General features: G+C 39.0%; 1 protein-coding gene across 1 annotated transcript in view; it reads left to right on the top strand.

The window, feature by feature from the left end:
* Positions 1 to 20,764, top strand: part of LOC117306473 (DDB1- and CUL4-associated factor 1-like) — a 40,677-nt gene extending 19,913 nt beyond the window's left edge. The window contains exons 13-34 of the mRNA XM_033791020.1: positions 60 to 162; positions 559 to 681; positions 1,444 to 1,597; positions 2,249 to 2,326; positions 2,800 to 2,943; positions 3,745 to 3,869; positions 4,717 to 4,971; positions 6,258 to 6,451; positions 7,141 to 7,216; positions 7,743 to 7,804; positions 8,387 to 8,465; positions 9,158 to 9,229; positions 11,038 to 11,094; positions 11,741 to 11,823; positions 12,767 to 12,851; positions 13,231 to 13,458; positions 15,217 to 15,310; positions 15,857 to 15,964; positions 16,924 to 16,997; positions 17,444 to 17,533; positions 18,257 to 18,476; positions 19,641 to 20,764. Of these exons, the coding sequence (XP_033646911.1) occupies positions 60 to 162; positions 559 to 681; positions 1,444 to 1,597; positions 2,249 to 2,326; positions 2,800 to 2,943; positions 3,745 to 3,869; positions 4,717 to 4,971; positions 6,258 to 6,451; positions 7,141 to 7,216; positions 7,743 to 7,804; positions 8,387 to 8,465; positions 9,158 to 9,229; positions 11,038 to 11,094; positions 11,741 to 11,823; positions 12,767 to 12,851; positions 13,231 to 13,458; positions 15,217 to 15,310; positions 15,857 to 15,964; positions 16,924 to 16,997; positions 17,444 to 17,533; positions 18,257 to 18,476; positions 19,641 to 19,708 (2,572 nt within the window). The 3' untranslated portion in view covers positions 19,709 to 20,764. The remainder of the gene's footprint in view (positions 1 to 59; positions 163 to 558; positions 682 to 1,443; positions 1,598 to 2,248; positions 2,327 to 2,799; positions 2,944 to 3,744; positions 3,870 to 4,716; positions 4,972 to 6,257; positions 6,452 to 7,140; positions 7,217 to 7,742; positions 7,805 to 8,386; positions 8,466 to 9,157; positions 9,230 to 11,037; positions 11,095 to 11,740; positions 11,824 to 12,766; positions 12,852 to 13,230; positions 13,459 to 15,216; positions 15,311 to 15,856; positions 15,965 to 16,923; positions 16,998 to 17,443; positions 17,534 to 18,256; positions 18,477 to 19,640) is intronic.
* Positions 20,765 to 22,540: the final 1,776 nt, after the last annotated feature.

Raw genomic sequence — 22,540 nt, 5'->3', positions numbered from 1 at the left:
AACAGTTAATATTTCATTCGCGGATTTATCAACACTTTGACCGTTGACCTCTATGACAGCATCATCAGTGGTATGGCAGAGGGGGACATATTGCAAGATGCAGAGGTCCAGAAGGCAGCCTTACAAGTTATCATCAATTGTGTGTGTGGTCCATGCTCTAAGGTTAGTCCATTATGTAATGGGGGTCAGATTGCTCTGAGGTTAGACCATTCTATAATAGGGGAGGAGGGGGGTCAGAGTGTTCTATGGGTAATAATACTAATAATATAATATCGAAGTCTCATATCTAGCGCAAGTATCTACCAAACGAGGTACTCAAGAGGCTGAGTGTATACAAACTTTCAGAAAGATAGGTTATTGCAGTGATGGAAAGAGCGGGTTTGGTCTCAACGTTGCGAACAGTATACTTTAGTACTGAGTATACAGTCCTAACATACATCGGTGTATATGGGTAAAAACCAAACTGAATATTCTTTATCCCCAAAGCAAATTTAACATCTTTAAACATACTCTGCTCGTCTTCTTTTGCCAAATGAAAATGTTTTTTTTTTTTTAAAGCTTGGTGTGACGGTCAGCCGGTTTGCAGAGGGTGGTTCCAGGAGGAACCGTGGTACAGTACGGTCAAGTTATGATGTCATTGAGAAGATGTGGGACTGTGTTAGGAGTAACAATGGCATTAGGGTAGGTCATAGGTCAAGAGGCCATTAATGACCTCTGCGTAAATTAGAAAATTACTTCAATTCTTGACTTGGTCTAAAAATGATTTATCTGTTATTGAGGAACTAAGCTTGAGTTCTGTTTGTGGCCATTGTTACCTTTTTACAAACCCTCACACTAATGCCCTTGTAGTCGGTCAAAATCGCATTGCCTTTATTGCCAGTCAATATCACATGTATTTTGTCAGTTTTGCTACTAGCCATTATCACATGTATATTGCCCTGTTTCTAGTCGGTATCACATATACATTGCCCTTTTTTGCAAGTCAATATCACATGTATGCTGCCCTTATTTCCAGACATTATTAAGCCTATTGACCATCAAGATTCCGATCACCGAGGCAGACTCTATCTGTGCATTGAGCTGTAAAGCCCTCTCTGTTTTTACAGACTCTTGCACATTTGCCTTTGTATAGTCAGTCAATATCACTCTGCCCTTTCTGCTAGTCAATATCACATAAACATTGCCCATATTGCCAGTCAATATCACATGTATACTGCCCCTATTTCCAGACATTATTAAGCCTATTGACCATCACGATTCCGGTCACAGGGGAAGACTCTATCCGTGCATTGGGCTGCAAAGCCCTCTCTGTTTTTTTTACAGACTCTGGCACTAATACCCTTGTAGTCTGGCAATATCACATTGGCTTTTCTGCCAGTCCATTTCTCATATATATTGCCCATATTGCCAGTTAATATCACATGTATACTGCCCTTATTTCAGACATTATTAAGCCTATTGACCATCAAGATTCCGATCATCGAGGCAGACTCTATCCGTGCGTTGAGCTGTAAAGCCCTTTGTGGACTTGCCAAGAGTGAAGTTGTTCGCCAGATCGTCAGTAAATTGCCGCTGTTCTCTAGCGGACAGCTCCAAGGTACGATCTCAAATTCTCTTCGTACTAATTTACAAAACTTCTGGGGCGCAAATTGATCATCAAACTTTAGGAATTCTCATTTGTCTTTGGCGATCCTACTCAATATTTGACACAATGTGTAGATGTTGTTGCAGGGAGGCCTGGAATTTCAAATTTGAGAGGGCAAGGACCTTTTAAGTCTATGGGGGACTTTTAAAGGGGCACCAAGGCCAAGGCCAGGGGCAACACGGGCCATGGCCTCTTTGGTCTGCGTGTAACTCTAGGCCTTTGGAAGATGATGAGAATTTTATGGAAAGAGCAGAAATCAAAGTTTATGTTGGAAAATTGATTGAGAATGAAGAAGAGATAAGAAGATAAGATTATTATTGTGCGCTATGATCTTGATGGAATAGCGCCTTATAAATTTGAATTGGTATGTTATGAAGGAATTGTAAAAGGAAGCAGTTCAAGTGTCAGACAGCAACTTCGTAGGACCGATGGAATAAAGGAGCTTAAGGGCTTGGTCGGTCGGTCAGTTATGGACAGGCGGTGATGGAACTCCATTATCAAAAGGGTCAAAATGATTCCATTGTGACTTTTGGTGGACTACGACAACGATAGATATTTATTACACTTATTTGTTAATAAATACAAATTATTTTCTTTTGACAGTACTCATGAGGGAACCTGTACTACAAGATAAACAGTCGGAGCATTTGAAATTCTGCAAGTATGCCTCCGAGCTAATCGGTAAGTTACCCAGTTCAGCTTTTCTTAAAGTTGTGTGTGGCACCAAGTATGCTGGGAACCATTGTCAAAGGAAATGTGCTTGAATCCAGTGGTATTGAAAATAGTCTGTTCCAGCAAGTTAAATATGCACTTAACGAGAAGTCCCATAGATCTTCTAATAAAAAGGAGTAGTCCTGGCAGATTTATTACCCCCCCCCCCCCCCCCCCCCCCCCCCCCCGGGTAGTAGTTAATAAAGCAGGACAGTTCTTTTCAGAACTGACAGTTCTTTTCAGAACTAAGTAGTCTTCAAATTACTTAAATCTACTCTGCATCATTAGATTAATCAGCAAGACAAGTTCTCAAAGAACAAATCTACACAATTAGAGTAAATATATACACATACTGCAAATTGAATATACCAAATGGCATGTACATTTGTATAATGGTGTATATATACATGTAGAAGCTGACAATTGTATTTTCTTTCCTACAGAGAAAGTGACGGGCAAGCCAATGTCGCTCAGCGGTGATGCAACACTTTCCAAGCTTCATAAAGCTAGTATTGTTGCTCAAACTAAGATATCGTACTCACAAAAAGAACTGCTGCAGCTTATCCATAGTCACCTAGTATCGCAAGGTGAGTTTATAGTATTGTTTTACACTCCGAATTTGCAGGTGTCACGTCAACTTGGCCAAAAATATGTAAGAATAAAATTAAGATGATGACTCTTTTCCTTGGGACAAATATACTTTTTAATGACCAAATCACAAAAATCTTGAATGTGCCATACTGGTGGGCAATTTTACTATGCGTTTTTATATATAACTCTATGCTGTGCGTTTTGCTGTGAAGTGCGCATTTTAGGAGACATGGCGTTAATACATGTAAACCTAACTGCCCACCAACATTGTGAGCGTGGCATCAGTGGCCGCGTGGAACGTGCGTGCAAGGAGTCAATAAATGTATAACGAACACTTAAAGACACTGGACACATCTGGTAATTGTCAAAAACCAGTCTTCTCACTTGGTGTATCTCAACATATGCATAAAATAACAAACCTGTGAAAATTTGAGCTTCATTGGTCGTCGAAGTTGCGAGACAGTTTTGAAAGAATAAACACCCTTGTCACACGAAGTTGTGTGCTTTCAGATGCTTGACTTCAGGACCCCAAAATCTAATTCTGATGTCTCAAAATCAAATTCAAATAACTTAGTGGAAAATTACTTTCTCAAAAACTACATTACTTCAGAGGGAGCCGTTTATCACAATGTTCTATAATATCAACAGCTCTCCATTGATCGTTAACAAGTAAGTTTTTATGCTAACAATTATTTTGAGTAATTACCAATAGTGTCCACTGCCTTTAAACCAAACTGAATATTCTTTATCCCCAATGCAAATTTAACATCTATTAAAACGTTGTATCTTGTTCACAGGTTTGAATGAAACAGCGAGCGTCTTACAGAGAGAGGCTAGGATACCAAAGATATCAACAAGTTTACTGACCCCTGGCCTTTCCCCTCACACCGCTGGTACCTTACTAACACCCGCTTCAATAATGGTACGTCCCCTGTAACATATGTAACATAATTGGCTTTTATTATAATACGTCCCATATATGTATGGTACAAAAAAGTGTTGGTTTTTTTTCAAATCAAATTAATAAACTTTTTACTGTTAAGAAGATTGCTTTGCTTTGTTTAGTTTTGACAGTAGTTTTTATTTTTTATTTTTTTAAAAGTTTGTCCAATAGTAAATAAAGTTTGTCCAATAGTAAATGAAGTTTGTCCAATAGTAAATGATGTTTAATAGTTTCATAGAAATCTGGAATTTTGTCACACTAAAGCACTGACTCAATACCATGTTTTGTTGGCTTGTGTATAAACATTGTTGTTTAAACAAGTTGTTTTTCTTCATTGCACAAGTTGTTTTTCTTCATTGCTTTTGATGAAGATGTTGTTGCTATGAAAGTTCATGTAGATATTTTTTACTAGCTAGTCATTACAACTTATTTTCCTACATCTGTGAAATGACATTGTTTTGGGCGTAATTTTTGAGTTTCGAAAATTTAATTTAAGCTTGTAAATTTTTTAGCTGATTACTGCTTCTTTATGAAATTTATAATGCCATAGAAAATGTGAAATCACTTTACAAAGTTGCTGGTCATCCCTTCCTCATCACCAATTGTTTTAACCAGTCGTGGAAACAATTTTTCAGAAAAGTCAACTATCTTTATTTGTACGTGACTGAACTCAACAACAGCCATTTTGTAACACGACAATAACACTAAACAATAACAACCAAGAGAGGGCGCTTTACAGAATAGAGACTTTGCAAGTTTTGACAACTTGCTTTAAAAATGTTAAGCATTATTTGAATTAAAAATAAATCTTTTTCTTTGTTTACAGCCGCGATCATTCCACACCCCGAGGGTTCCGCCACCGATCTCACACATCTCCCAAAGCCACAACCAACCCAACTCCACCTTACCCCTTCCCCCACTCAGTGTATCCGTATCTCAGGACCATTGTATGGGCTCACAGGGTAGTGGTGTTGGGGATCCCAGCCCAGGTACCCACTCGGCACCCACTACGCCCCAGCACATCGGACGGATATCATTCTGCCCGGATAGGAATGCGACCACACCGGGGAGTGTGAATAGAGTGAGTAGACACCTGTGTCCTTCAGCATGATGCATTTGTACTTAGGATGGGATGTAAAGCCGTTGGTCCTGTGTGTTGTGTAACGCACATTAGAGAACCCGTTGCACCTATAGCAAAGAGAAGGGGTTGGCCCCAGTGTTCCTGGTTTGATTAGCTGCATATTGTGCCACAGCAACTTGTAAACTATTACATGGTGCTATGTAAAAAGAAGTAGGTCTCATAATTCAATCGTAGTCCCACATACCTTGCAGGAAAATACTGTATGGTAGAGCGCCTTGAGCACCACTGAGTGACAGTTATGATCGCTATATAAAAGCCACTATTATAGACTCCCGGCCAATGGAGAGATTCAAATTTATGTTGAATTGAAATTAGGTGTGACGCTTTGAGGAATTAGTTTGGTTGGTTGTTTGTTGGGGTGGGGTGTTTTTGGGGTTGTTTTACTTCCTGTTCCATTTGTACAACATGTACAACAACAACAAGTACAAAAGAACTGATTACAAGTTTATAAATACAGATATAAAATGAATTAGGTACAAATGATTTCACATCTTCCCATGAAGGGGTGAGAAATCCCAGATTTTCATCTGAATCAAACTTTTTAAAGTCTACCTGGTAAACAAACAAATCTTTGCTTTTCTCCAAATGAAATAAGTAATGCTCTTCGATCTACATCTCTAGGACTGAAGATACTGTTCTTAAAAGCTCCTTGGAATCTATAACTCAAGGGGGGATCCCAAGACTATCATTCCCATGTCCCTTTAAAGATTTGGATCCCAGGTTCAGATTTTGCCATCGGCAGTAACTCGGCCCCTGAAAAAATTAAAAGTCAATTTGGGTTTGAGGCCTTCAGTTGAGGCATTTAGGGGAGTAGTGGCTGCACACATGTAGCGATGAGTTTTTACTTGCACATATGCACCACTCATGGACAAGAAGTCCCTCGGCATTACATCCAGACTAAAGGCCGAGTCACACTGCAGCGATAATGAAAACGATAACGATCACGACGCAAAGAGAACGCATTCTATTGGTTGAATTGCTCCATGCAGGATACGCACACGCTCATTCGACCAATAGAATGCGTTTCTCTTTGCGTTGTGATCGGTAACGTTTTCGTTATCGCTGCAGTGTGACTCGGCCTTTATGGATCCTACTGAGTACAGATGTAGAAGTAGAAGTTACACCCCAGTTTGTTCTTTTTGCACATGAGATTTCTTTTCCCTAAATGAATGATCTTATTGGGTTGGTATTTTGGGGAATTTATTTTTGTTCAACATTTGCGACAGGTTAAAAAGAGAATCATCCGAGAGAAAGTATCCCAGAATGCCTTATTCCTTGGGAGTGGTGTCGGAGGTCAGTCCAAACGGCGTCAGGTACCCAGCCCCCCATCATTAGACATCATAGTATCACAGTACCTCAGGGAGCAACATGCACACTGTAGAAACCCGGTCGTTGCCTGCCCGAGTTTTTCACTGCTAGAGTAAGTCAGAGAGAGGCAAAGGAGAACCAAGTCTGAGTCTTTGTTAGTTGTGATGTAGAAAAGTCTTGGAATGTTTTAAAACCTTGACTGCTGGGGGGGGGGGGACAAAGGCTAACTACAAGTACATGTGTAGGTCTTTGAGTATGTTAATTCTTTGAACTTTGAACTATCACCCAGGAGGTTCAGGGGATTTCATCCTGTAGACTAAAGGGAGACCCAATCCGCTAGCCAACTATCCAAGTTCTTTTCCTCGTAATGATTTGGAGAGTCTGTAAACAATAATAGTAATAATAATAATAACCAATCCTTTTATAGCGCATTTCACAATAACCGTATCAATGTGCTTTACATTAGTGCCCACTGAAATATAATGTCAGTCTGGAAGTTGGGGGGGGGAGGGCTTTCCTCTAGACCAAGGGGAGACCCAGACCCACCACTGTATTCTGTATTTAGTGTGGTATAGAGAGTCTGTAAATCCACTGAAATGCAACACATGGGATGTTTAGGGGCTTCAAACTCAAGACCAAGGGGAGACTTAGACCAGCTACTCTTGTTCTGTATCTGGATGATGTAGAAATACAGTATGGCTTTATCCTACCGATTAATCAGAGACCCCTTTTTCATATGGCCTAAATCTAATTTGTTTATTTGTATGAGTTGTCAACTGTTTACCATTTGTTGCCAAACAGACCCCATCAATGTCCAGAACCAAAGTTCCGTCAGAACGCTCCAATTAATGCAACGTCAAGGATCTTCAGAAGAGCTGTGAGTTTCAACTACAAATTTAGTTTTGTTTTTGTTCCAATGGTTTATAAATATCTAATAAATTTCAGATTAACAGTTTCCATTAGTTCTAAGACTTTGTAGAAGTCTTCAGCCTTCCATCCGAAGAATTTACAAAAATGGGCGTCTTTTAATAATTGGCACTCATTGTAAAAAAAAGCATTCAAACCAAGTATCGGTTTAATCTCCTGCCCACTTGCTGGTCCATGCCACAAAATACCACAGGAGACTGGGGAGACTAAGTCCATAGTATACAAGCCATTATTGGTATCATCTCCTGCCCAACTGGCCTATGCCACAAAATGCTACAGGAGCCTGTGAACACTAAGTCCATAGTACACAAACCATGGGGTTTCCAGATAATACCAGCTGTACAAATAGAAAACACACATGCACTCAAATGATAGCCTTGAAGGTACTTTGGGGTAGTTGGTGGTACAAGTGTATGAGAGGGTTTCAAGGGTTTTAAAGAATTATAACATTTGCTAATATGATTTCTGTTGTACAGATCAGACCAATGCATGGTGGTGTGGACGGGTTAAGATGTACGAGACATTTTATCTACAGTAGGTAAGTAGACTCTTCCAGATTCCACACAATAAAACAACTACATTGTACATGACCGATTGACTCTTTACAGAGTGGGATCACAACCAATCACAACAAACTGGAAGTGACTCGTCCTAAGAAGCTTCAAGACACCACAGTGTTGCCCCGGAAAGGCCTAAAATTACAAAAAAACCACAGACGTTAATACTGAACTTACCAGAGGCAAAATTTATAGTGGTCGGCATATCGCGCTTACGAAACTGGCTTCCTTTACAGGCATTGTAAGCACATATTGTTTTGGGAAGCATGGTTGAAGTGGCTACTGGATTTGTAAGAAACTAAGGGTGTGTCCCTGCGGTGCTCATTCAGGTGAGCCCCTGACAAGAGCTAATCGAACGATCACACTCTCCTCTCCGTCTCTTGGTGACGTCATGCACCTCGGGGCCAGCCTCAAGTGACCCGTTCCACAAGCAGGCTAAGGGGACCTGGAATGACATCCAAGCTATTAGAATGTACCAGGGGTTGACTCGGGGAAGCTAATCAAACGCACCCTAAGCTTCAGGAGCTTAAAACATGTCAAAAATTTTTGTTTTCCTCTCTTAGATTTCACCCATCTCTGACTTATCGTGACCCTGATGAGGACAGTTGCTTCACTTGCTGCCGTTTTAGCCGACATGTGGATGTAAGTATTTACAATAGATGTTAAAGGCAGTGGACACTATTGGTAATTACTCAAAATAATTATTAGCACAAAACCTTACTTGTAATGGGGAGCTGTTGATAGTAAAAAACATTCTGAGAAACGGCTCCCTCTAAAGTAATGTAGTTTTCGATGCAACTTGCAACTTCGACGACCAATTGAGCTCAAATTTCACATGTTTGTAATTTTATGCATATGTTGAGATACACCAAGTGAGAAGACTGGTCTTTGACAATTACCAATAGTGTCCACCGTCTTTAAATTTGCATCGGAGATAAAGAATATTAACTTTTGGTTTATACCCATACACCGATGTGTGTTAGGACTGTATACTCAATACTTTCTCAGTAAAAGCCTGTGAAATTTTTTCACAAGATTCAAGAAAGTACTGAGTATACAGTGCTAACACACATCGGTGTATGAGTAAAAACCAAATATTAATATAAGTATTTACAGTTGCAAAATCTAAGTATTAGTTTTGCATAGAACCTTCCAATAACTGAAAAATTTTCTCAAGATCTTTTTTTTTTTTTGGCTAAAGACGAAACAATGTATCTGGGACCAATTTACGTTGGGCCAAATTGGTCACAAAAAATGTTAAAATACCCACAAGACTTGCACGGCCTACGTGTATGTTTTTGTTTTACTGATTTGTATTTTGTATTTTGTTGCAGCCCACTGAGATGTTTTTGTGGCTTGGTAATTATGGAGGCGAGTTGAAGGCATACAATATCTACTCTAACACGGTGAGTCCAAATATTCAAGAACTTTAATCAACTTTACGATATTTTAACAACCTTTTAGCGGGATTCTGCCTTTTGATTGGTTGAGAGGGCGTCTTATAAGGTCTTAGTTTTACTACAAAGATGTGTGAACGCAACGTGCCATACAACACAGCACCAATGTACTACACTCCAAGCAACTAACGTACTATATCCATTGCAACCAATGACATATACCCCTAGCAACCAATGTACTATACCCCTAGCAAGCAAAGAACTATACTCCTAGCAAAAAATGTACAACACCCATAGCAACCAATGTACTTTAGCCCTAGCAACCAATGTACTGTAGCCCTAGCAACCAATGTACTATACCCCTAGCAAGCAAAGAACTATACTCCTAGCAAAAAATGTACAACACCCATAGCAACCAATGTACTGTAGCCCTAGCAACCAATGTACTATACCCCTAGCAAGCAAAGAACTATACTCCTAGCAAAAAATGTACAACACCCATAGCAACCAATGTACTGTAGCCGTAGCAACCCATGTACTATATCCCTAGCAAGCAAAGAACTATACTCCTAGCAAAAAATGTACAACACCCATAGCAACCAATGTACTGTAGCCCTAGCAACCAATGTACAATACCCCTAGCAACCAAAGAACTATACTCCTAGCAAACAATGTACAACACCCATAGCAACCAATGTACTGTACCCCTAGCACACAGTGAGTTATACCACTAGCAACCAATGTACTATACCCCTAGCAAGCAATGTACAATACCCCTAGCAAGCAAAGAACTATACTCCTAGCAAACAATGTACAACACCCATAGCAACCAATGTACTGTAGCCCTAGCAACCAATGTACTGTAGCCCTAGCAACCAATGTACTATACCCCTAGCAAGCAAAGAACTATACTCCTAGCAAACAATGTACAACACCCATAGCAACCAATGTACTGTAGCCCTAGCAACCAACCATAGCAACCAATGTACTGTAGCCCTAGCAAACGATGAATTACACCCTAGACATCTAGACATAACATCTTTAAGTCTAATTTAACTGATCCCTAATCACCTTGGTGTATTGTTAAGATTGATTTATCGATGATAATAATAATAGCACAGTACTTATGTAGCGCAACACGCAAAGGTCCCAATGCTCTTTACAACAATAAACCTTGTTAACGTTATTTTGGTAGGCATATTCTTATCATAAGGACTCTTATATAGCGTGCATATCCATCACCCAGTGACTCTTAAGGCGCTTTAAAAGGGAAGGTATATGTTTGGTAATTACTCAAAACAAATATTAACTTGAAAACTGACTTGGTAATGAGCATTGGAGAGCTGTTGATAGTATAAAACATTGTGAGAAACGGCTCCCGCTGAAGTAGCATATGTAGATTTTGAAATTGAGGTAATTTCTCACTAAAAATAGCTAGAAGTCTTTATTCATATCTGAAAGCACACAAATTCATCCAACAAGGGTGTTTTTTTCTTTCATCATTTTCTCTCAACTCCGATGACCAATTGAGCTCAAATTTTCACAGGTTTGTGATTTTATGCATTTGTTGAAATACACCAAGTGAGAACACTGATCTTTGACCAATAGTGTACCTTCCCTCTAACATGCAGTAATTTCCTGCAAGGTTTAAGTTTGACTAAGTTTTAATGATGTGATCTACTCCTATTTACATAGCACCATGTAATGGTTTACAATGTGCTTTGGCGCAATAGGCTGCCAATTATAACAGTTGTGCTTCAGCAGCTCTACAAAATTAAGCTTGAACTTTGATGGGTTGTTTTTGTCTCCCAATGCAGGAGGAAGCATCGTACAGTTGCCACGACTCGCCTATAACAAACCTCGAGCCCTCCAGGGTGAGTTAGAATAAATTGTTCTAAAACTGAATTAAAAATAACTAATGATTGCATTTGTGCACAAATGCAGAGCAGTTTTGTTAATAACATTTTCAAATTCATCAACTGAGTTTGAAATTCTCTTAGCATCAAAGTAGTTATGACCAATCCAGCCTATTTAAAAAAATGATTTGGATTGATACCTGGTTCAAATAGCAATTTATGACTTAAAGGTGCAAATTCTAAAACTGATTAAATAATAATAATTTCATCCTGACAATGACTAGAGCAAGCTAGTTGAAACGTTGAGACCATTAAAGAACTGACTCTGCGGTAGAGCAGTTAATATTGATCCTTTACTAATGCAGTAATCCCAGCCGATTTTCTACCTTCCACCCTGGTAGTAGTTAAAAAGCAGGACACTTCGTTTCAGAACTGAGAAGTCTTTAAACATAAAAACCGATAGGAAAAAACAAAACAATATATAGACTGATTTATATTAAATAAAACACTAGTGACTGATTTGCAATTCATCGTACATGTACTTTTTCTTTGTTGTGTTCTTCTGAGGTGTTAGGCGCTATTTAAAATGCAATTGGTGTTATTATTTCTTGTTTTATTTTAGAAAGGCTGGCACTGATAACATTTACTTTTTGATTTTTTTTAGGATGGAAAACTCATTCTGACCTCCAGTTCGTGGAGTCATCCCATGTCTGCGCTATGGGGTATCGGTGACACCTTTGATAAAAAGTACGTACCACTCCGTGGAAGTGTCGTGGTCGAGTGGTTAAGAGCACCAAATTCAAACTCTGGTGTTTCTGATCAGCAGAGTGTGGGTTCGAATCCCCAGCTGTGACACCTGTGTCCTTAAAGCCATTGGACACTTTCGGTTAACAGTATTGTCCAAAGGCCCACACTTCGTGTATCACAACTTATATATAAAATAACAAAGCTGTGAAAATTTAGGCTCAATCGGTCATCGGAGTCGGGATAAAATAACGGGAAAACCCACCCTTGTTTCCGCACGCTTCGCCGTGTCATGACATGTGTTTGAAATAAATCCGTAATTCTCGATATCGAGAATTGATAATTGTTTTAATGTTTTCTCAAAAAGTAAAGCATTTCATGGAATAAAGTTTCAAGAGAAGTCTTTCACCATTACCTTCTGTAAACCCTGTAAGCTATTTGTAAATCTGTGAACTTTAAAAAAAAATTCTGTCACGAAAGTGTCCAGTGGCTTTAAGCAAGACACTTGACCATTGCTTCATCCTTCGGATAGGGTAGGGCGTAAAGCCATTGGTCCCATGTGTTGTGTAACGCATGTAAAAGAACCCAGTGCACTTATCAAAAAGAGAAGGGGTTCGCCCCGGAGTTCCCGGCTGTGGCTGCTGAATGTGCAGTAGCACCTTGTAAACCATTATAAGGTGCTACATATAAGGATTCACCATCTTAGTTTGTGTATATACTCAGCGCCTTGAGTACCTTGTTAGGTAGATACATGCGCTATATAAGACTTTGATATTATTATTATTATTACAACTGGGTTAACATTACAATCAAAATCTTTGAATGAAGTTACAGCAACGACATACAATTTGAGGAAAAAAATCTCAGAAAAACATCGCGGGAAAAAACATCTTGAAGATGTCAGTTTTGAAAAATTATGTTTTTTTCGTTGCGGATTTGTTTTCAGGTTTACGTTCCAGGAAGATCAACATGTGGAATTCAGTAAGCTGTCTCAAGATCGAATTATAGGGACCAAGGATGAGACGGCATTTGTAAGTCCATTTCCTCATTTTCATCTCGCTGTTTTCGAAGAGCATTTATGGTGCAGCGAATTGCAGTTTACCATCGGGGGTTCGAACCCTGTTTGTGCCTTTTTTGCTAATGAGCATGACACTCTAGCAAATTGCAGTTGACCATTAGGGAGTTTGAACCCCGTTCATGCATTTTTTGCTAATGAGCATGACACTCTAGCAAATTGCAGTTGACCATCAGGGAGTTTGAACCCCGTTCATGCATTTTTTGCTAATGAGCATGACACTCTAGCAAATTGCAGTTGACCATCAGGGGGTTTGAACCCCGTTTGTGCTTGTTGTCACAGACCATCACATCAGAAAAAGCCACTAAAAGACATTTGTTTTTTATTCCGGATAGATTTACGACACCTCTACCGGTCAGCAGATCCTCAAACTGGAAGACTTCAGCAACAACTACACCAAGAACCGTGCAACCTTTGACCCGACTGATGAGCTAGTCCTCAACGATGGAGTATTATGGGATGTTCGGTCGGCTAAAGCCATCTACAAGTTTGACAAGTTTCAGAGTAACATCAGTGGAATGTTCCATCCTGCTGGACTTGAGATTATTATCAACTCGGAAATTGTATCCTTTTTCCATCTAAGAATGGCCTCGACTATGTACACATTAGCCTGAACATCTGGGCCCAATTTCATAGAGCTTCTAAGCACAAAATATTGCTTAGCATGAAATTTATTCCTTGATAAAAACAGGATAACCAACCAAGTTTCCATTTGTTGCATTATACTTGTTAAAGGGAAGGTCACAGACCAGTGTTCTCACTCGTGTATCCCAACACAAACACAAAATAACAAATCTTTTAAAGTTTGGGCTCAATTGGTCATCGAAGTTGTGACAAAATTATGAAAGAAAAACACCCTTGTTGGATGAATTTTTGTGCTTTCAGATATGAATAAAAGACTTCTAGCTAGAAGTCTTTTATTATTTAAGTGAGAAATTACCTCAATTTCAAAATCTATGCTACTTCAGCGGGAGCAGTTTCTCACAATGTTTTATACTATCAACAGCTCTCCAATGCTCATCACCAAGTCGGTTTTTAAGTTATTTTTTGTTTTGAGTAATTACCAAGCGTGTACCTTCCCTTTAATGGTATTCAGCTGTTGTTTGCTTATCCTGAAAATTACATGGAAGTTTGGATGGTGATCCTGTTTTTATCAAGAAAAAAAATTGATGCTCAACAAATTTGTGTGCTTAGCAGCTCTATGAAATTGGGCTGTGATGTGAATCATGCCAGAGATCTGCCTTGAGCCACTTCAATCCCCTTCCAAAAGCACCTTTGACCACGCATTCAATTCACATGGAGATTTGCAGTCAAATCATACACACATTTGTATACATATAAAACAACAATGCATACACTGAATGTATACAATAATAATACTGGACCCCCTTTTCATTATAATGGTACAACTGTATTGTTCAGTTCAATTGTTTGTCTGCGCTACAATACAAACATTACACAGTGCACACTGCATGCCGACGATCGAAAGTATGTACAGCTGATGAACATCACCTCGCACCAATCAAAACACAGATATGGAAAGGTTACGTCACTGCACATTTATCCAACGAAATCACTGGGTCTATAAAACCATTGCCTGTCTTTATCCTTGCGGATAAACAGAGGAGACCAGTCAATATACACATTAATTCAAATGTGATCGGTTGAACAACTGTGTTTGATTTAGAGCATTGGTTTTCTTCACGGTGCATGGGCTCGCATTAAGGTTGAGGGCGTGCTATGGAATGTGATGTATCGTGTTTTTAGGGTGTGGCGTAGGGCGCCTTGTTCTACCCAAGCAACCCAAGCAGTGTTTCCAGCATGCTCGTACAAAAGGACAAATTCACCAGCTAACAACACTTTATAAGATGATCAATGGTGTAATCAAAAGAGACCACATCCACATTTTATAATAAAAACCGCAGAGGGCAATAAAGGGCAACGACAATCAGTTAAAAATACCCAGCATCTCATCTACCATCTACGAACAATCTTTTTTTCCAAGAACACTGAAACTATGGAATAAACTTCAATAATCCCTCATAGATTCCAAATCCTACCAAATCTTCAAAAGTAATTACACTCACAATCTAGGCCTAAACAATAACAACAAAAAAACGAATTAGACGACGCTCTCCTGATGACCTCCTTGTTAAGTTCCCCAGCGGAAGTTTCAGGAGGAAAATCTACCAAGTACCGCTTGTGCCACAAATACACCAACATAAACCCAAACCCAAGAATTGTGTATGTCTGTTAATTATTAATGGTGTCCTAACAGGGAAGAAGTGTTAAATGTAACCGTCCTTAACCTTGCCAATCAGTGGGACGTGAGAACGTTCAATTTAATGCACACAGTACCAGCGCTGGACCAGTGTAATATTGTATTCAACACGGCAGGGACCGTCATTTACGGAAGTAAGATTCACTAAGATCAGTATCTATAACACCAACTTATGCCTGGGCGACTAGTGAAATTTAATACTAGTCCCACCTCAAATAGTCACGACGACAACACTAGTCGCGACTAATTTTCAATTCTCAAGATGCATTGTTGCAATGGGTGCCGCAAGCGCAATATAGTCAAATTCAAGCCGAAAGGATGGAAGGATTGTGTCACTGATGTCTGATTGTGTTTCGCAAGTAATTTATGTTGTAGCGTAGTGAGCCACACAATTGGCTTACCAAAGAGAGTCGCGACTTTTTTTGAAGTAGTCAGGACTATTTATGAAGTATTTGAAAACAGATAGTCGCGACTCGACTGATGATTTAATAGTACTCTTCATCTTCGAGACTAAGGGGGGACCAAAGATGACGCCTTGTTTTTTTTATATACTGTTTTAGAGTTTGTAAATCTATCTGAAATGCCACACTTTAGAGGTTCAATAAGGTTAAGCCCATACACCATTTGTAACTGTATTCTTATTTCAAGTCTTAACCTTTGTCTTCTTTCGTGTCTTGCAGCTGTCTTCCAATCAGATGCAGATGAAGACCTCCTTGACGATGAGAGACTAAAGAGCCCCTTTGGTTCCTCCTTCCGAACCTTCGATGCCACAGACTACAAACCAATAGGTAGAGATCATGACTACTAAAGAAGAGTCAGTGACTAGACCACGTTTTGAATAAGTGCAGGAGTCTCATCAAACACTTATAGATAGTTAGGGGTTGGAACAAAGAAAAAAAAAATATGAAAAGTGGGACTCGAACCAACAACCTCCAAATTACTGTGTCGGCGACCTATCTAGCCCTATGTTGGCGGTCTCCCTATAAACAGTCAATACATGTATCTTTGTTCGGGGGTGCCATTCAGAAGCCATACAACCATTAACTGAAGTGTAGCCAGGGATCACACCCAATCTATGATACAACCTGGGAAGCTGCAGCCAGGGGATCACCTTAAAGTGCAGCGAACTTTGGTGACGCAACAATCAGTACGCGCTCCATTTCCCTTTGTGACGCAATGAAATTCGCATCGCACGAAGCATTCGCAGGCAGTATGAACCTGGCTTTAGGGGATTCAACTTTTTATTTCAGATATTAAATTATTATAAACCACGAGGGAAACTGACTCGGTAAATACTTGTAGAGCAGCCAACCTTAGAGGCAAAGAAAGGAGGCTGACCCTCTATTTAAAAAAAGGCTGAGAATCCACTTAAATACCACAGCAAAACACATGTGGTCTAAAACTCTGTGTTCCTGGCTGGATAGGCAGCATATTGCGCCACAGCACCTTGTAAACCATTACATGGTGCTATGTAAAAAGAGTAGATCTCATAATTCAAAACATAGTCCCACATACCTTGCAGGAGAATACCGTATGTTGAAGCGCTTTGAGCGTCACTGAGTGACAAATATGCCTGCTATACAAGAAGCCTCTATTATTATTATTGAATACAAAATGTCAGAATAAACCAACTGTCTTTGTTCAGGGAGAACTACCTCTTTTAGAAGAAGTCATCACGAGGTTATTCCATAACATAATATTGTAATAGTTGTAAACTAATGGATTTTTGTCTCTCGTTTATCGTCAGCCACAATTGATGTCAAGAGGAATATATTTGATCTGGCCACAGACCCAACAGACTGCTATCTTGCTGTACTAGAGGTGGGTACAACTTTATGTCGAAAAATAACAGTAATAACAATCGGCAGTCTCCTGATGATGACTAGAGCAAGCTAGTCGAAATGTTGAGACCAATTCAAGAACTGACTCCGTGGTAGTGCAGTTAATTACGATCCTATAAGCTCTTTAGTAGTCCCAGCCAATTTTCTGTACCTTCCGCCAGGAAGTAGTTAAAAAGCAGGACAGTCCTTTTCAGAACTGAGAAGTCTACCGAACATCCGATAAATCTACTCCGCGGTAGTAGAATAAAGAAAGACAGTTCTCTAAAGAACAAACTCTACCTGGCAAGTAGATACACACATGGTGTGACCGCAACCCAAATATTTATTGATACTTCACCATGCAATGCCTCAAATCCTATGTAAATGAAGAAACAATAATCAGTCATAAAACGAAACTAACATTTTGTTTTCTTATTTCAATCACAGACCCAGGGCAGTGTAGAAACACTCAATGTTGAGAGCGTGTGTAGAATGTATGAAGTAGGACGACCCAAGAGAGCCGATGGAGAAGACGAGGTAAGACAAATCATTTCCTTACAGGGTGTCAGAGTGGGTAACAGCATCGGATTCAAGTTCTGGTGGTTAAGTCATCGGAGTGTGGGTTCGAATCCCAGTCATGACACTTGTGTCCTTGTAGAATTGTTGTGAATCTACACTCGACTGTAGATTCGTTACAAATCTACAGTTGAGTGTACAAACTGAAGTGACATGACCGTCTTTCCGAAAACAACATGTTAAAAACTCAGCTGAAAAGATGTTATAAACGCTGTTAAGTCCGATATTGTGGTACATATGCTTATACCTTTTGAAAAATAGTTATAAAATTTGACCGGAGTCGTTTGTCAAAAACCAAAGATTGAGGGAAATAGTTTTTAAGTCAGAGAATAGACTCGTACCTTCTATCTAAAGTGTAGATTCGTGACTACAATGTACACGCCTTCGGCTCGTACATTCTATCTAAAGTGTAGATTCGTGACTTCAATGTACACGCTTTCAGCTCATACATTCTATCTAAAGTGTAGATTCGTGACTACAATGTACACGCCTTCGGCTCGTACATTCTATCTAAAGTGTAGATTCGTGACTTCAATGTACACGCCTTCAGCTCATACATTCCATCTAATATGTAGATTCGAGACTACAATGTACACGCCTTCAGCTCATACATTCTAACCACGAATCTACACTTTCTCATCCATTCTCCTTAACATCTTTGTGATGCTCTCATCTTTTTTTTAGGATGAGGAAGATGACGACGAGGAAGGATCAGACGACGATGATGACGATGAAGATAGTCTTCCAGATTTCGACGTCGACGACCTTCTTGGTGAGAGCAGCGGTCATGAAGATGGAGGCAGGGAAGGAGATGACGATCGACCGGCGCGTCTTGAAGATGATGATGATGATGATGATTTAAGTAGCAGAGACTCGGACGTACATCTTCTCAGCTCAGACTCTGGTAGTTAGAATTGTCTTCTTTTTTTCTTTTGTTTGTGCAAGTACGTCCCAAACAATGGGGCTACAAGAAGAAAAATTACTTAAAGTGGAAAGAACTTTGGGGAGCTGAATGTAGGAATTAATATTCCCTCTTAAAACAATCTGGATTCTAGGATGGAGGGAAACATGCACCAGGCAGGTTGTTCCAAAGACAAAAGTTCTTAGCATCGTCATACAGGTCCAACATTTCTTGAGTAACAACAGTAGGACTTGGTTCTTATCCTTGTAGCTAGATTGTAAGGCGCTTTACAGTATTATTATCCCTGTTCATCAGGCATACTTACAGACACTGGACACTATTGGTAATTGACAAAGACCAGTCTTCTCACTTAGTGTATCTCAACATATGCATAAAATAACAAACCTGTGAAAATTTGAGCTCAATTGGTCGTGAGTTGCGAGCTAATAATGAAAGAAAAAAACACCTTGTCACATGAAGTTGTGTGCTTTCAGATGCTTGACTTTGAGACCTAAAATTCTAAATCTGAGGTCTCCAAATTCTAATTCGCAGAAAATGACTACTTTCTTGGAAACTACGTCACTTCAGAGGGAGTCGTTACATTTAGTACCCTCGTCATTGGGCCAATAACATTTCTTTGATTTTTCTCAGCTCCCTGGGGAGTATAAAATCCTGGGAAACCCTAGCGCTCCGAATGCTTTTTCATACACAATATCAACCTCTACCCTCGCAGGTACCCATTTATACCCCTGGGTGAAGAGAGACAATTATAGTGAGCCATCTTGCTATAAAAACACTTTTATCCCTGAACGTGGAAATAAAACAGGGAGAACACATACTTTCAGGTAACAATTACATTTAACTTTCAGCCCGAGGGAAGGTTGGAAACCTATGTTTCAACGCAGGAACTGGCCTGTTTACCCAACACTGAAACGCCATGTTTGTAAATACAATTGACAAAACTGCTCTGCAACTATACAACGGCGCATGTGCACAATGCGTTAGGGTATGATACAGGTTTAATGAGTATGATATGGGTTTTATCAGGTCAGTGATTAGCCAATCAGAATCAAGGATTCAATCTTACTTGAAGATAAATCAATTTATGATGTTTAGAAACTCGGTCTGAATTATTGTCAATTTGTTTTCTTTCTTTCTTTTGCTCAGATGAAAGTGACGAAGATGATGATGATTATGAAGATGTGCTTTTCAGTCTCAGTCAACATTGGTCCTGATCATTGGCTCTCATTACAAGATGGACAACAGCTAAACTTTTAAAACATCTTATAGATGATATATTTCACTTTTGTTTTGGAGTTATCGGTATTCTTAGTTTTATTTTTTCCCCCTAATTTTGGTCCATTTGGTATCATATTTATTTCAAATGTTTGCCCTGTGACTCCCATAACAAAATTATTCAACAGTGATGACAAAGTTTTCACAGGCATTATTTCTTTGTGTTGTTATTCCTTCAGAGACCATTCATTTCTGTATAGTCACAAAACATCCAGACATTTCTAATATCAAATTGTGTCAGTGAAATCTAACAGAAATAACCCGATACAGAAACTTTAGTTTTGTGTTTATAATTTGGAATAATTGTTTACATGGGACAATTTCTTATCCAGACATGACCTTTATTTTGACCACTTTATGTGAATGGAAGTGGGTCAAAGCCATAAGGTTATATAAGAACTAGAGGGCGCACTGGCCTAGTTATGTGGCCCGGCATGCTGCCATTTTGTAAGTTGAAAAAACAACATCGCATAGCGTGTATTTATCATGCACACACGCACAAATCGAAGTGTAGGCCTACTTCATATTCAATGCGCACATAACGTTCATATCTTACAAAATGGCGCGCGTGTCTCCTTGCTGTCTCGTCGTGTTTGTGCACGCAGCATCACCAGTGCGCCCTCTAGTTCTTATATACAACTTCATGGTAAAACCTTATGGCGGTTTGCAGCCATTTTGATACAAGCGTTTTGTGCCGCTATGATCTTCAAGTGGTTTTAAACTGACCGACATGGTTATGTTCGACTCGTCCAACAGAATGGATGGCCAGAGTAAAATAAATCTTTCAGCTGTTCACATTCGTGTATTCGAAAACAAATTCTCTATTCTCAGATGCAAAGTATCTCATCTATTGAACCAACTGTTTACTGTAACTGCTGCTAGTTAAAGGGTTTCACTTGAGTGTTTGACTGCTAGTGGTTATAGGCAGTGGAAACTATTGGTAATTACTCAAAATAATTGTTAGCATAATAACTTACTTGGTAACGAGCAATGGAGAGCTGTTGATATATAGTGTCAAACATTGTGAGAAAGTAAAACAGTTTTTGAGAAAGAAGTAATTTCTCACTAAAATATTTGAATTAAATACAAGACACAACTTGTGTGACAAGGGTGTGTTTTCTTCCATTATTCTCCTGCAACTTCAACGACCAATTGAGTTCAAATTTTCACAGGTTTGTTATTCAATGAATATGTAGAGATACAGGTGAGAAGACTGGTCTTTGACAATTACTATAGGTGTCCAGTGCCTTTACTACACATCGGTGTATGTTGAACACAAAATAATAATCTTTTAAGGCAGTGGACACTATTGGTAATTACTCAAAATAATTATTGGCATAAAACCTCTCTTGGTGATGAGTAATGGAGAGAGGTTGATGGTATATAACATTGTGAGAAACGGCTCCCTCTGAAGTGCCATAGTTTTTGAGAAAGAAGTAATTTTCCACGAATTTGATTTCGAGACCTCAAATTTAGAACTTGAGGTCTCGAAATCAACCATCTAAATGCACACAACTTCGTGTGACAAGGGTTATTTTTCTTTCATTATTATCTCGCAACTTCGATGACCGATTGAGCTCAAATTTTCACAGGTTTGTTATGTTATGCATATATTGAGATACACCAACTGTGAAGGCTAGTCTTTGACAATTACCATTAGTGTCCACTGCCTTTAAGCAGCTTTTCCCTAAAAAAGTGTTTCTATTAGAAATCAGTTTATTTTATCTGGCAGGGGAACCAGTAACTGTTAATAATACAGTTCACGTTTATTTCAACTGTATCCAGATTTTGTATTATAACTTAAACAGGTACAAGATATTTGCCGAAAGCACATAGCGTTATGTATTTTTCAATGATACCTTACTTGATTACATTGCTTTAATTGTTCTTATCAATGATTTATTGTATTTTGTGCCCCTTTGATTTAAACTTCGATTTATTTTGGTTTATGGAAATGAGGAGGGGAAAAAAATGAAAGAAGTTTATTCAGAGAGCTGCCAGCATCACAATGATAATCATTGTGTTTGTAAATAGGTAACTTTTTGGCTTCATACCAATTATGCATTGTAAAAAAAAAAACGTTTATAAAAAAAGAATTTGATTACAAAAAAAATGGAATATGGTTTACATGGTTTCTTTATTTAATAGTGGTTTCTTATATACCGCGCATATCCGTCACTCAGTGACGCTCGTGCAGCTTTAACATTCAGTATTTTCCTGCAAGGTATGTGGGACTACATTTTGAATTATGAGACCTACTCCTTTTACATAGCACCTTGTGATGTGTCCGAACTATAATATAATAATACTGTCGTCGATTTCACCAACCTCATCCTAACTTAGGATTAATCCTAGGACTTAGAACGAGTTAAAGGGAAGGTACACGTTTGGTAATTACTCAAAATATTAACGTAAAAACTGACTTCATAACAGCATTGGAGAGCTGTTGATAGTATAAAACATCGTGGGAAATGACTCCCTCTGAAGTAACATATTTTTTGAGAAAGAGGTAATTTCTCACTAAAATAATAAAAGACTTCTAGCTAGCAAATACGTCCAACAAGGGTGTTTTTTATTTCATCATTTTCTCGCAACTTCAATGACCAATTGAGCCCAAATTTTCACAGGCTTGTTGAACACTGGTCTTTCACAATTACCAAACGTGTACCTTCCCTTTATTAAGTTCTGTATCCTTATAGCTAAGGACACATTGAACCCATTCTAAGTTATGACGGGTTACCCGTCCATCCTAGCGTTTCGTGAAACCAGCT

This window comes from Asterias rubens, chromosome 2, assembly GCF_902459465.1.
Source record: "Asterias rubens chromosome 2, eAstRub1.3, whole genome shotgun sequence".
NCBI classification, from domain to species: Eukaryota; Metazoa; Echinodermata; class Asteroidea; order Forcipulatida; family Asteriidae; genus Asterias; species Asterias rubens.
The sequence above is the reverse complement of the archived record's forward strand: the minus strand, read 5'-3'. Positions and strand labels throughout refer to the sequence as shown.